General features: G+C 46.5%; 1 protein-coding gene across 1 annotated transcript in view; it reads left to right on the top strand.

Annotated features, from left to right (window-relative positions):
• The window catches only part of FAM186A (family with sequence similarity 186 member A), a 95,635-nt gene that overhangs the window by 57,936 nt on the left and 24,033 nt on the right, over positions 1–13,666 (top strand). Inside the window, exon 4 of the mRNA XM_056119992.1 lies at positions 6,674–9,801. Within this exon, the coding sequence (XP_055975967.1) occupies positions 6,674–9,801 (3,128 nt within the window). The remainder of the gene's footprint in view (positions 1–6,673; positions 9,802–13,666) is intronic.

Below are 13,666 nucleotides of genomic sequence, written 5' to 3'. Positions count from 1 at the left end.
AATAACTACCTCACCGGCAGACCTCTACTACCTCCACTACCTCCACTACCCAGCCGCCACCATGCTCCAGGATGCTTTCCGGACCACGCAGCCGCTTTATAACACACTTAATACCCATCTTCTAGGATTGACGCACCATATTTGATAGGGTTCAAATATGGTTTGAACCATGGGAACACCTACAAGGGCGATTAGAGGCTGCTCCAAAAACCTCTATCCCTCTCAGAGAGCCTGGCAAGCTACCGAGAGTATTCTGCCTGCACGGCAGAGCCTGGCAAGCTATCCGTTGTGTACTTGATATGCCAAAACCAGTAATTACAATGGGTCTCAATCCCCTGACCCTGAAGGAGTCACCAATACGGCAGCGTTGAGAAGGATGAGGAAGGAGAGGCTGATAAAATCTCAAGGCCGAACTAGGCTGCCAAAACGAAGAAAGATAAAAATGATTGTCTGTACTTTCAATACACGGACGCTGGCATCAGATGCATCCATCGAGGACCTGATGGTACAAGTGCGAAAGATCAAGTATGACATCATTGGTCTGACTGAGAAAAGAAGGCATCAGTTACATCACGCCGTTTTCGACACTGGAGAAGAATTGTTCCTCGAAACATGCGATAAAAGAGGCGTCAGAGGCTTCGGTGTCCTTGTCAACACGAACTTGACCATGAGCATTGATTCATTCAAATGCCTAACAACCTGAATCGAATGATTACACTTGAATAGATGTGGCTCACTGCCGGCAGTTTCTATCTTCATTGTCTACGCACCAGCATACAATTATGATGAAGGAGAAATTGAGAAGTTCTACATGGAGCTGGAGAAGTTCTATAAAGAAGACCACACCTTCTACAAGATCATTGTTGGTGATGTTAATGCCAAGATAGAACCAAGAAGATCAGCTGAAGAACTCCACATTGGGACCCATGGCCTAGAATGGAAAGAACAGGGTGAGAGACTGTCTGAGTTCATCATGTCGACCAGGACCATCCATGACAACTCACAGTTCCAGAAGGCTGAATCTAAATGTTGGACATGGGAGTCTCCCGGTGGACAGTTCCACAACGAAATTGAGCACATCATAGTCAATTGACAGTTTTGTCTGACTGATGTCGCTGTTGTCCCAAAATTCCAAACGGGATCAGACCATCGTCTCCTTCATGCAAAATTCTACTTCATAGAGTGGGGAGAAAGGGCTGCAAAGTTTAAGACGAGCACTCCCAGAACGACCACCAACTGGGAGCTCTTTGGCACTATTGCAGAAACATGGGAAGATGCCTTCATTGACAACATTGATGAGGAATACGATCGACTGGTTCAGCACCTCCATGAATGTGCGAGGAACGCCGAGAGAGATAGCCACAAAAAAACACCTGTCTTCAAAAACTCTTGAGCTTATTCGCCAACGTGGTTTGGCACATGCCTCAGGCAACCGCAAACAAAAGTCCGAGTTCACAAAGCAGTGCAGAAGTGTTGGTAGATGTGGCAGAAGCTGGGAAAAGCATTCGTAACGCCCGCCTGTCCTTCACCAACTATATGACCAAGTAAATTTCATGACTTCACTTTCCCTGGTGGCTCAGTAGTATTCCATTGAGTAGATGTACCATGGCTTCTTTATCCAGTCATCTGTTATTGGGTACTTGAGTTGTTTCCAGATTCTTACTATTGGGCATAGTGCTGCAATGATCATACACATGCAGATGGCACTTCTGTGTGTTTTGGGGCCCCTAAGGTATATTCCCAGAAGTGGTATTGCTGGGTCAAGTGGAAGCTCAGTTTTTAGTTTTTTGAGGAATACCCATATTGTTTTCCAAAAAAGCTAGACCAGTTGGAATTTCACCAACATTAAATGAGAGTCCCTTTGTTCCCACATCCACGCCAGCACTGGTTGTTCTTGCTCTTTTTGATGTGTTTCTGTGGTGTGAGATGATATCTCATTGTTGTTTTGATTTGCATCTCTCTGATGATTAGTGATGTAGAGCATTTTTTCATGTGCCTTTTGGCCACTTTTACTTCTTCTTTGGGGAAGTTTCTGTTCACTTCTCATTTTTTGATGGGGTTGGATTTTTTTTTTCTTGTAAAGGTCTACCAGTGTGTTATATATCTTTGCTGTTTATCCCTTACAGATGGGTATTGTGTAAATAATTTTTCCCATTCCATGGGCTGTCATTGTATCTTTGTCATCGTCTTCTTTGAGGGGTAGAAACTTTTTAGTTTAATGAGATAGCACAGCAGTAGGGCGTTTGCCTTACAAGCGGCCAACATGGCCAGCCCAAGTTCGATTCCTCCGCCCCTCTCAGAGAGCCCGGCAAACTACCGAGAGTATCTCGCCTGCACGGCAGAGCCTGGAAAGCTACCCGTGATGTATTTGATATGCCAAACACAGTAACACGTCTCATGATGAAGACGTTACTGGGCCCGCTCTAGCAAATCGATGAACAACCGGAGGACCGTGACCGTGACCATAGTCTCATTTATCTTTGCTTCCACTTGCTTGGTCACTGGTGTTTCATCTTTGAAGATGCATTTAGCTGCAATGTCATGGAGAGTTCTGCCTATGTTCTCCTTTATGTATTTTATAGATTCAGGTCTGATGTTGAGGTCTTTAATCCGTTTTGATCTGACTTTTGTGTAAGGCATTAGATAGAGGTTTGAGTTCATTTTTGTACATGTAGCTGCCCAGATTTCCCAGCACCACTTGTTGAAGAGGTTTTTCCTGCTTGTTCCTCTATCAAAGATTAAATGATCATACATTTGAGGGTCTGTATCAGCATGATATGCAACTCTTTTCCATTGATCTGTGGTATTGTCTTTATTCCAATACCATGCTGTCTTAATTACTACCTCTTTGTAGTACAGTTTGAAATTGGGGACAGTAATTCCTCTGGTCTTATTCTCAAGGATTACTTTAGCTATTTGTGAGGGTTTGTTTTTCCATATGAGTCTCAGAAAAGTTTAATCTAATTCTTTGAAAAATGTCATAGGTATACTTATAGGGACACATTGAATCTGTATGATGCTTTGGGGAGTGTTGCCATTTTTACAATGTTAATCCTCCCAATCTCTGAGCAGGGGAAGTTATGTCCATTTCCTCGTGTCCTCTTTTATCTCTTGAAGCAGTGTTTTGTTGTTTTCTTTGGATAGGGCCTTCACTTCTTTAGTTAAGCTGATTCTGAGGTACTTGATAGAAAAATAATTTTACTGTCTCTTTATATTTACCTACAAGCTACCAAGAGTATCTCGCCCGCACGGCAAAGCCTGGCAAACTACCGGTGCCAAAAAAAAAAAAACCATAACAATAAGTCTCACAATTTGTTGTGAAACGTTACTGGTTCCTGCTCAAGCAAATCGATAAACAACGGGAGGACAGTGCTACATATATTGTAGCTCTTTATTTCTTTGTATGAATTTACATCCGGAAGAACTTCTTCAAAATTTCTTGTAACTATGGCTACTAGCTACATAATTTTTCTATTTTTTCCCTCAGGAATATACATATTTCATCTGCTTGTTTCTTTTCTTTTCTTTTTGAAGGGGATGATACCTCTGGAAATGCTCAGAGATTACTCCTGGTTCTGTGCTTGGAGAATCACAGGACCATATACAGGAATCTAATCAGTATGAACAAGTCAAGTGCCTTCCCCCTTATACTATTTTTCTTGTCTTCACTTACATGTCTTAATAGTCTTTTCTTCTGTTTGTTTTTTGAACTACACTTTATAGTGCTTGAGGACTACTAATTTAGTGGTTGAGGGTCACTCTTGACAGTGTTTAGGGGACCACAGGTGTCAAGAATTCAGTTGAAATGCAAAACACGCACTTTAGCCCTTTGAGATTATCTCCTTGCCTTATTTTTTAATAGTTATAGCATTATTTTTAATTATTTGTTTTAGGTGAGGTTATATGGTTATAACAGAACTTACATTTTAACATTTAAAATTTAATTTAAAAGTAGAATGTTGATAGAAAAGGTCACTATTTATCATGACCAAACTGCCTCTGACCCTTCACCAACGTCTTTATGTCACCTCTGATCCATTCTTCATTGTCCACTATCCTTCCGCCACTGTTTTTTTTTAATGTCTTGTTTTGTTTTGTTTTATTGGCTTTTTGGGTCACGGTCACACCTGGCGATGCTCAAGGGTCACTCCTGGCTCTGCACTCAGGAATTACTCCTGACAGTTCCCGGTGGACCATACGGGATGCCAGAGATAGAACCTGGGTTGGCCACATGCAAGGCAAATGCCCTACCCACTCTACTATCACTCTGACTCTTTAAGTGGTTTTTTGTAAGTGAAAAAAAATTTTAAACTGCGGGGGATATTCACTAATAGGAATCAAATCTTGGTATCCCACATGTACACTAATCCTTTGACTAGCTGCCTGACTCATTCCCAGAACTTATTTATTTATTTATTTATTGGTCATGCCCAGTGATGCTCAGGGCTTACTCCTGAGCTCAGTGATGATTCCTGGAGGAGCCTGGAGCTGGAGAGACCACATAGGGTGCTGGAGATAGCTGGGTCAGTTGCAAGCAAGGCAAGTGCCCTCCCCACTGTACCACTGACCTCACCCCATTTCCTGAAACTGTTTTGACTACTTCTTTAAACTTCCTCATTGACCCACTGCTTGTTTAGTAGTATGGTGTTTAGTTTTCAAGTGTTTGTGTTTTTCTAAGTTTGTCATTTGTGGTTAATTTCCACTTTTCAAGCATTGTGGTGAGAGAAAACATTCGATAAAATTCCTGTCCTCTTGGGGCCAGGGCAATAGTACAGCGGGTAGGGTGCTTGACTTGCAGGTGGACATCTGGATTTAATCACCAGCATCACATATGGTCCCCTGAGCACTGCCAGGAGTGATCCCTGAGCAGAGAGCCAGGAGTAACCCCTAAGCATTGGCAGGTGTAGCTCCAAATCAAGCCAAACAAACGAAAAGATTCCTGTTATCTTGATTTTTAAAAATTTTCGTGAAGCAAGATAATTTTTATTGAAAGAAATTTACATAGACAGGGGAGAGAAAGGGGAATACGTGTTCAAGGAGAAGTTGGGTTTCTTCTGAATGGATAAAAACAGAGGTATGTGTTCAAAAGAGAACACAGGTTTGGACTAGAGTGATAGCACAGCACTTGCCTTACATGCAACCAACCTGGGTCCCATTCCCAGTACTCCTAATTATACATTTCAAAACTTCTTTAGTTTAGTTTTCCTAATTTAATCTGTTAATTAGAAGGAAGCGGTCATTGAAGCCCTAGCCAATCAGGGCATTCAAGCCCAATACATCAGGATCCTCCGTGAGCTGTATTGCGGATTCACTACCAGGATTCACCATTCTACAAAGAAGTAATCATTGATGTCAAGAGAGGGGTTCGGCAGGGTGATACCATTTCACCGAAACTCTTCAGTGCCACCCTTGAGAACATCATGCGACGACTGGAATGGGAAGGAATGGGAGTGAAGATAGATGGTCGGCAACTATACCACCTCCGCTTTGCTGATGACATTGTTTTAATAACACCAAACATCAGCCAAGCGGCACAAATGCTGGCCAACTTTGACCATGAGTGTGGAAAGGTAGGACTACAGCTGAATCTTACGAAGACAATGTTTATGAGAAACAGCCTCGTTCCTGATGCCCCATTCGCTCTCAATGGAACGACCATCTCCGAATGCAACAGCTATGTGTACCTAGGTCGAGAAGTCAACATGACAAATGACCTGGCACCCGAACTGCGCAGGAGGAAGAGAGCGGCTTGGAACGCCTTCAAGAACGTCGAAGAAATAACTAAGGGGACGAAGAACCTCCGACTCTGGGCACATCTCTTTGATTCCACTGTTCTTCCTGCATTAATATATGCCTCAGAGACCTGGGCCCTACGCAAACAGGATGAGAACGCTATTCAGGTCTCCCAAAGAAGAATAGAAAGAGCTATGATTGGAATATCACGTTTCACTCAAATGAGAGAAAGAATCCGGAGTTCTGACATCCGTCGACGATCAAGGATCAGGGACGCTGTCTCATTTGCCAAGGTGTCGAAAATCAGATGGACTGGTCACGTAATGAGATTTAAAGACGACCGTTGGACTAGAGCTGTTACTGACTGGATTCCACGGGATGTCAAAAGACCGCGTGGCCGCCCACCTACCAGATGGTCAGACTTCTTCGTCAAGATCATGAACGATCGGTTTGAGGCCCTTCATGTTCCCGGAGCGAACAGATGCCATTGGGCTACACTAGCACGCGACAGGGACAAATGGAGACATTACTGGCGCCTGCTCGAGCAAATCGACGACTAACAGGAAGTTAAGTGATAAGTGATTAAGTGAATCTGTTAATTGATATACTCTTTTTGATAAATAATTGTTGCCATTATTTTTTGGTTTGTTTTTGTTTTGGGACCATATACAGTCATGCTCAGGGCTTACTCATGGCTCTGCACTCAGGGATCACTTCTGGTGGGCTCAGGGAATCATATGAGGAGAGCTAGGGATTGAACCCCTGTTTGCCACATACAAGGAAATTCCCTTACACTACCCACTGTACTATCACTCTGGTACCCTGATAAATCTTATCTTAAAGCCTTCTATTAATTTAAGCTAAGCTTATTAACTTAGGAAGAGCATAACACAAAAGAATAAAAGCAATCTTTATCTTATGTTCTATTTTCTTCTTCTAGTATTTAGAGGTACCCTATGGAAATCTTGGAAAGAAAGAGTTACAAAGCGACCTGCAACAGCCCATGCTTTAAAACCAGAACAGATACTTAGTGATGACTTTGCAACAAAAACAAAGATTTCAGAAATCCAAGATATGCTACATGAACTTGCAGGTACTTCAATGTTCACTAAATTGGAAAGCAATGCTATTAAATATATATCAGCAACAATATCAAGCCTCTCTAAAGCTTTGGCTACACTAAATGATGAAGTAAAAGTATTAACACTCCAAAGTAGCATTGGGCAAACAGATGAGGAAGATGAAAATAAAAAATATCTAATAAATAAGCAAATAATAAGCTATATTTGTGAAAAAAATGAAATGCTTCAGCAGAGCCTTCAAAATGCAGAAGAAAAATATGAAAAACTTTGTCAACAAGTAACGTCTGCACCAGTCGTTAGACCACCAGCTGAGCTTCCTCCCCAATCATCCTTGGTTAGTACCACAGAAACCAGTTTAGATAAAGAAACTGAAAGTATTGTAGATGAGGTCCCTCAAAAAGAGGCCGAAACTTTGGGGATGAAGTGGGACTCAACTATTCCACAAATATACCAAGATGAACAGATATCTCCTGATAAAGAAATCACCCAAGGCAAGTTATCAAAGAAAAGAAGTAGTTATGCGACTGACCAGTCACAGAAAAAAAGGCATGTTAAAGGCCCAAGTGCACCTAAGACTTCTGTATCAAAATACAGAATGGATAAAGACGAAGAGGAAATCGAAGGCACCAAACCTGATATCCAAGTTGAGTTACCACCGCTGGAAGAGATGAAAGAAGAAACAGGATCAGATTCCACTCTTGTATCCAAAAGTCCAGGTGTCTCTTATGATGACTCTTCTAAGAGTGGTACAACTGATCAACTCAGGAAGATCAAGTCTTTGTATTTCTTTGAGAGAAAAGATACTCGGTCAGAGTCTACAGAGGAAGAGACCCCTGAGTCAATATACAAAGATACTAGGCAGATTGGTGAATCACAGTCAAAGACAGGCCAAAAAGAGATTCCCACTCAGAAAGTGAAACCAAAAAAAGAAACTCATTCAGAGACTACAAAGGAAGAGATCCCTGAGTCAATATACAAAGATACTAGGCAGATTGAGGAAGTACAGTCAAAGACAGGCCATATAAAGGTTCCTATTGAGAAACTGAAACCAAAACACCAGAAACGGATTTCAAAACTAGCTGCAAGTGAAGAGGGAGAAATTGCTAAGAGTGTGCCAGTCTCCACCGAACCTTACAAACTTGAAAGAACATCTACGATAACCAGAGAGACTTCAGAATTTACCAGAGATCTAGAAAGTGAACAAGGTGAACATGAACAAAGAAACATAGACGACTTTCAGAAATTCATAGTAGATTACCTAAAAAGCAGAATTAAGGAAGTAGAAAAGCTTTGGGATAAAAAAACTTGGCACAAAGAGGTAGTAGACAAAAAAAAAGATGAAGATACAGGAGTTATAAAGGAACAAATAGAGGAATACTTTGAAAAAGTGGCTGACACAGTAACAGCTGTCGTGAAAAAGTACAAAGATATAAAAAAGAAGAAAAAAAGAGAAGACAAGCCAAAAGACGACGTCTCAATTATACCAGAATTGAATGTTCAGATGCCAAGTATAGAAACATCTGCAACTAGCACCTCAGTCCCATATAGGCGCACGGATCCAATAACTGACCATTTAGTGCAAAGGATACTGACTGAAATAGTAAGTGAGACAGATATTTTAGAAGTCTCTGTAGAAGACAAAGACCAGGAGGAACAAAAAAAAATTCAAGAGGAATATTTACAAAAAGGTCAAGAAAAAGATACTGATATGAGTCTTAAGTCCCAGTCGCGAAGAGAAAGACGTGGGATGATAAATCAGAATTTAGAGAAGGGAGAAGCAGACTTCCAGGTGGAAGAGGAAAAGCAAACACAGTGGCAGGAAAAAGAGGTGAGAGAGAAGCAGCTAAAACAGAGGACGCAAGTGCAGACTGAACAAGATAAAGGACAAAGAGAAAGGGAAGCCCAGCTTGAGAGGTCAAAGCAACAGCAACCGGAAGAGAGAAAGTATAAAGTGACACTAAAAGAATTTCCAGTGACAAAAAATAAGGAAGAGCAGGGGAAAATGGAAGTTTCAGAGTCGGGTGTTGGTAAGGAAAAAGAAGGGTTGATGAAGACACGAAAGAAAAAGACAGAAGACTCTGAAGGGCAGAGGCCGAAAAAAAAGGGGGGTGGAAAAGAGAAAAAACCTGAAGAAGTAAGACTTGAGATCTCTCCATCTATCACAGGAAAAGGTCAATTGAAAGACGTGTCTGACTCAGACCTAAAAGAAGAGTTCCAAGGAGCTCAGTCATCAGAGAAACACGACACAACTCTCCCATCTCCAACCACTTCTAAACCCCCAACAAAATTACCCCCATCTAGGATCAGTCCTGTTTCTGCGGGAGAGGTTCCAAAGAAGCAAGTCACTGTCACACCTAAGCAAGAGAAGGAATTGGAGACAAGTCTTCTTCCTGAGAAGGCCGAGTCATCAGAAGAATCTCTTATACTACAATACACCAAGGCAAAACACATCCGTCCAATTTCTAAACAAGAACAAAAATTGAGGGTCCCAACTACCGAAGGACAAGTCCAATCACAGGAGACTATTCCTACTCCTAAACAGATCCAGGAACAAGGCATTACTCTAACGCTCCAACAAGCGGAATCACTGGGGATTGACATCATTACTGAGCAGGTCCAGGAAGGAGGGGTCACTCTCACACTGCAACAAGCCAAGGATCTAGGATTAAGACTCACCAAGGACCAGAGAGAAGCACTAGGGGTCGAATTTATGCCTGAGCAGGTCCCGTTATCAGAGATCACAGTCATCCCTGAGGAGGCTCAGTTACCAGGAGTTACTGTCACCCCAGAGCAGGTACAGGTACAGTTGCAGAGGATCACTGAAGCCCGCAAGGAAACCCAGGAATGGAGGAGCACCCTCACCCCGGAACCGGTCCAGGCAGGAGGGGTCACTCTCACTATGCAACAGGCACAGGCACTGGGGCTCCCTCTAACCCCTGATCAGATGCAAGTACTGGGGGTCACCCAAAGACGAGAGCAGGTCAAGGTACCAGAGAAAACTATTTCCCCTGAGCAGGCCCGGGTACCTGGGATCACTATCACCCCTGAGCAAGCCAAGGCACTTGGGGTCACCCTCACCCCTGAGCAGGTCCAGGCAGGAGGGGTCACTCTCACTCTGCAACAGGCTCAGGCACTGGGGCTCCCTCTAACCCCTGATCAGATGCAAGTACTGGGGGTCACCCAAAGACCAGAGCAGGTCAAGATACCAGAGAAAACTATTTCCCCTGAGCAGGCCCGGGTACCTGGGATCACTATCACCCCTGAGCAAGCCAAGGCACTTGGGGTCACCCTCACCCCTGAGCAGGTCCAGGCAGGAGGGATCACTCTCACTCTGCAACAGGCTCAGGCACTGGGGCTCCCTCTAACCCCTGATCAGATGCAAGTACTGGGGGTCACCCAAAGACCAGAGCAGGTCAAGATACCAGAGAAAACTATTTCCCCTGAGCAGGCCCGGGTACCTGGGATCACTATCACCCCTGAGCAAGCCAAGGCACTTGGGGTCACCCTCACCCCTGAGCAGGTCCAGGCAGGAGGAGTCACTCTCACTCTGCAACAGGCTCAGGCACTGGGGCTCCCTCTAACCCCTGATCAGATGCAAGTACTGGGGGTCACCCAGAGACCACAGCAGACAACAGTACCAGGGATAACTGTTGCCCCTGAGATGACTTCAATTCCCGGTATATCTATCACACCTAAACACTCCCAGATACCAGGAGTCATTGTTTCCCCAAGCAGGACAGAAGTACCAGGGATCACTGTGGCCCCTGAGCAGGCCCAGGTGCCCAGGATCACTGTCACCCCTGAGCAGGCCAAAGCTCTTGGTGTCATGCTCACTCCTGAGCAGGTCCAGGCAGGAGGGGTCACTCTCACTCTACAACAGGCCAAGGCACTGGGGTTCCCTCTAACCCCTGATCAGATGCAAGTCCTGGGGGTCACCCATAGACCAGAGCAGGCCAAGATGCCAGGGACAGCAATTGTCCCTGAGAAGCCTTCAATGCCAGGGATCGCCATCACTCCTAAACAGTCTCAGATACCAGGGATCACCGTCACCCCTGAGCAGGCCCAGGCACTTGGGATCACCCTCACCCCTGAACAGGTCCAGGCAGGAGGGGTCACTCTCACTCTGCGACAGGCACAGGCACTGGGGCTCCCTCTAACCCCTGATCAGATGCAAGTACTGGGGGTCACACAGAGCCCAGAGCAGGCCAAGATACCAGGGAAAACTACTGCCCCTGAACAGGCCCAGGTACCTGGGATCACTATCACCCCTGAGCAGGCCAAGGCACTTGGGATCACCCTCACCCCTGAGCAGGTCCAGGCAGGAGGGGTCACTCTCACTCTACAACAGGCCAAGGCACTGGGGCTCCCTCTAACCCCTGATCAGATGCAAGTACTGGGGGTCACCCAGAGACCAGAGCAGGTCAAGGTGCCAGAGCAAACTATTTCCCCTGAGCAGGCCCGGGTACCTGGGATCACTATCACCCCTGAGCAAGCCAAGGCACTTGGGGTCACCCTCACCCCTGAACAGGTCCAGGCAGGAGGGGTCACTCTCACTCTGCGACAGGCACAGGCACTGGGGCTCCCTCTAACCCCTGATCAGATGCAAGTACTGGGGGTCACACAGAGCCCAGAGCAGGCCAAGATACCAGGGAAAACTACTGCCCCTGAACAGGCCCAGGTACCTGGGATCACTATCACCCCTGAGCAGGCCAAGGCACTTGGGATCACCCTCACCCCTGAGCAGGTCCAGGCAGGAGGGGTCACTCTCACTCTACAACAGGCCAAGGCACTGGGGCTCCCTCTAACCCCTGATCAGATGCAAGTACTGGGGGTCACCCAGAGACCAGAGCAGGTCAAGGTGCCAGAGCAAACTATTTCCCCTGAGCAGGCCCAGGTACCTGGGATCACTATCACCCCTGAGCAAGCCAAGGCACTTGGGGTCACCCTCACCCCTGAACAGGTCCAGGCAGGAGGGGTCACTCTCACTCTGCAACAGGCTCAGGCACTGGGGCTCCCTCTAACCCCTGATCAGATGCAAGTACTGGGGGTCACCCATAGACCAGAAAAAGCCAAGGTACCAGGGATAACTATTGCCCCTGAAAGAACTTCAATTCCAGGGATCACCATCACTAAGAAGGAGTCTTGGGGACCTGGGATCTCTGTTACCCCTGAGCAGGCCCAGATATCTGGGATCTCTGTTACCCCTGAGCAAGCCAAGGCACTTGGGGTCACCCTCACCCCTGAGCAGGTCCAGGCAGGAGGGGTCACTCTCAGTCTGCAACAGGCTCAGGCACTGGGGCTCCCTCTAACCCCTGATCAGATGCAAGTACTGGGGGTCACCCAAAGACCAGAGCAGGTCAAGGTACCAGAGAAAACTATTGTTCCTGAGATGACTTCAGTTACAGGGATTGTCACTCCTAAAGAGTCTTGGGTACCAGGGATCACTGTTGCCCCTGAGCAGGCCCAGGTACCTGGGATCACTGTCACACCTGAGCAGGCCCAGGCACTTGGGATCGTCCTTACCCCTCAGCAGGTTGAAGAAGGAGGGGTCACACTCACTTTCCAACAGGCACAGGCACTGGGGTTCCCTCTAACCCCTGATCAGATGCAAGTCCTGGGGGTCACACATAGACCAGAGCAGGTCAAGGTATCAGAGAAAACTATTTCCCCTGAGCAGGCCCGGGTACCTGGGATCACTATCACCACTGAACAAGCCAAGGCACTTGGGGTCACCCTTACCCCTGAGCAGATCCAGGCAGGAGAGGTCACTCTCACTCTGCAACAGGCTCAGGCACTGGGGCTCCCTCTAACCCCTGATCAGATGCAAGTACTGGGGGTCACCCAAAGACCAGAGCAGGTCAAGGTACCAGAGAAAACTATTTCCCCTGAGCAGGCCCGGGTACCTGGGATCACTATCACCCCTGAGCAAGCCAAGGCACTTGGGGTCACCCTCACCCCTGAGCAGGTCCAGGCAGGAGGGGTCACTCTCACTCTGCAACAGGCTCAGGCACTGGGGCTCCCTCTAACCCCTGATCAGATGCAAGTATTGGGGGTCACACAGAGGCCAGAGCAGGCCAAGATACCAGGGAAAACTACTGCCCCTGAACAGGCCCAGGTACCTGGGATCACTATCACCCCTGAGCAGGCCAAGGCACTTGGGGTCACCCTCACCCCTGAGCAAGTAAAGGCAGGAGAGATCACTCTCACTCTGCAACAGGCACAGGCACTGGGATATCCACTAACCTCTGATGAGGAGCAAATATTGAGTGTAACCCTTGGGCAACAAAAGGTCATGGTACCAGACATAACTATTGGTCCTAAGCAGACTTCAATAGGAGGGATCACCATCACACCTAAACAGTCTCAGATACAAGGAATCACTATACCCCCAACGCAGAGAGAACGAGGAGAAATCATTGTCACCCCAGAGCAGGCCCAGGTACCTGGGATCACTGTCACCCCTGAGCAGGCCCAGGCAGGAGAGGTCACTCTCACTCTGCAAGAGGCACAGGCACTGGGGTTCCCTCTAACCCCTGATCAGATGCAAGTACTGGGGGTCACCCATAGACCAGAGCAGGTCAAGATACCAGGGAAAACTATTTCCCCTGAGCATGCTCTGATACCTGGAATCTCTGTCACCCCTGAGCAGGCCCAGGCACTTGGGGTCACCCTCACCTCTGAGCAGATGCAGGCAGGAGAGGTCACTCTCACTCTGCAACAGGCACAGGCACTGGGGCTCCCTCTAACCCCTGATCAGATGCAAGTCCTGGGGGTCACGCATAGACCAGAGCAGGTCAAGGTACCAGAGAAAACTATTTCCCCTGAGCAGGCCCGGGTACCTGGGATCACTA

Source organism: Sorex fumeus, unplaced genomic scaffold, assembly GCF_029834395.1.
Source record: "Sorex fumeus unplaced genomic scaffold, SorFum_2.1 ptg000042l, whole genome shotgun sequence".
In the NCBI taxonomy this organism is placed as follows: Eukaryota; Metazoa; Chordata; class Mammalia; order Eulipotyphla; family Soricidae; genus Sorex; species Sorex fumeus.
This window is presented reverse-complemented; position numbering and strand designations above follow the sequence as displayed.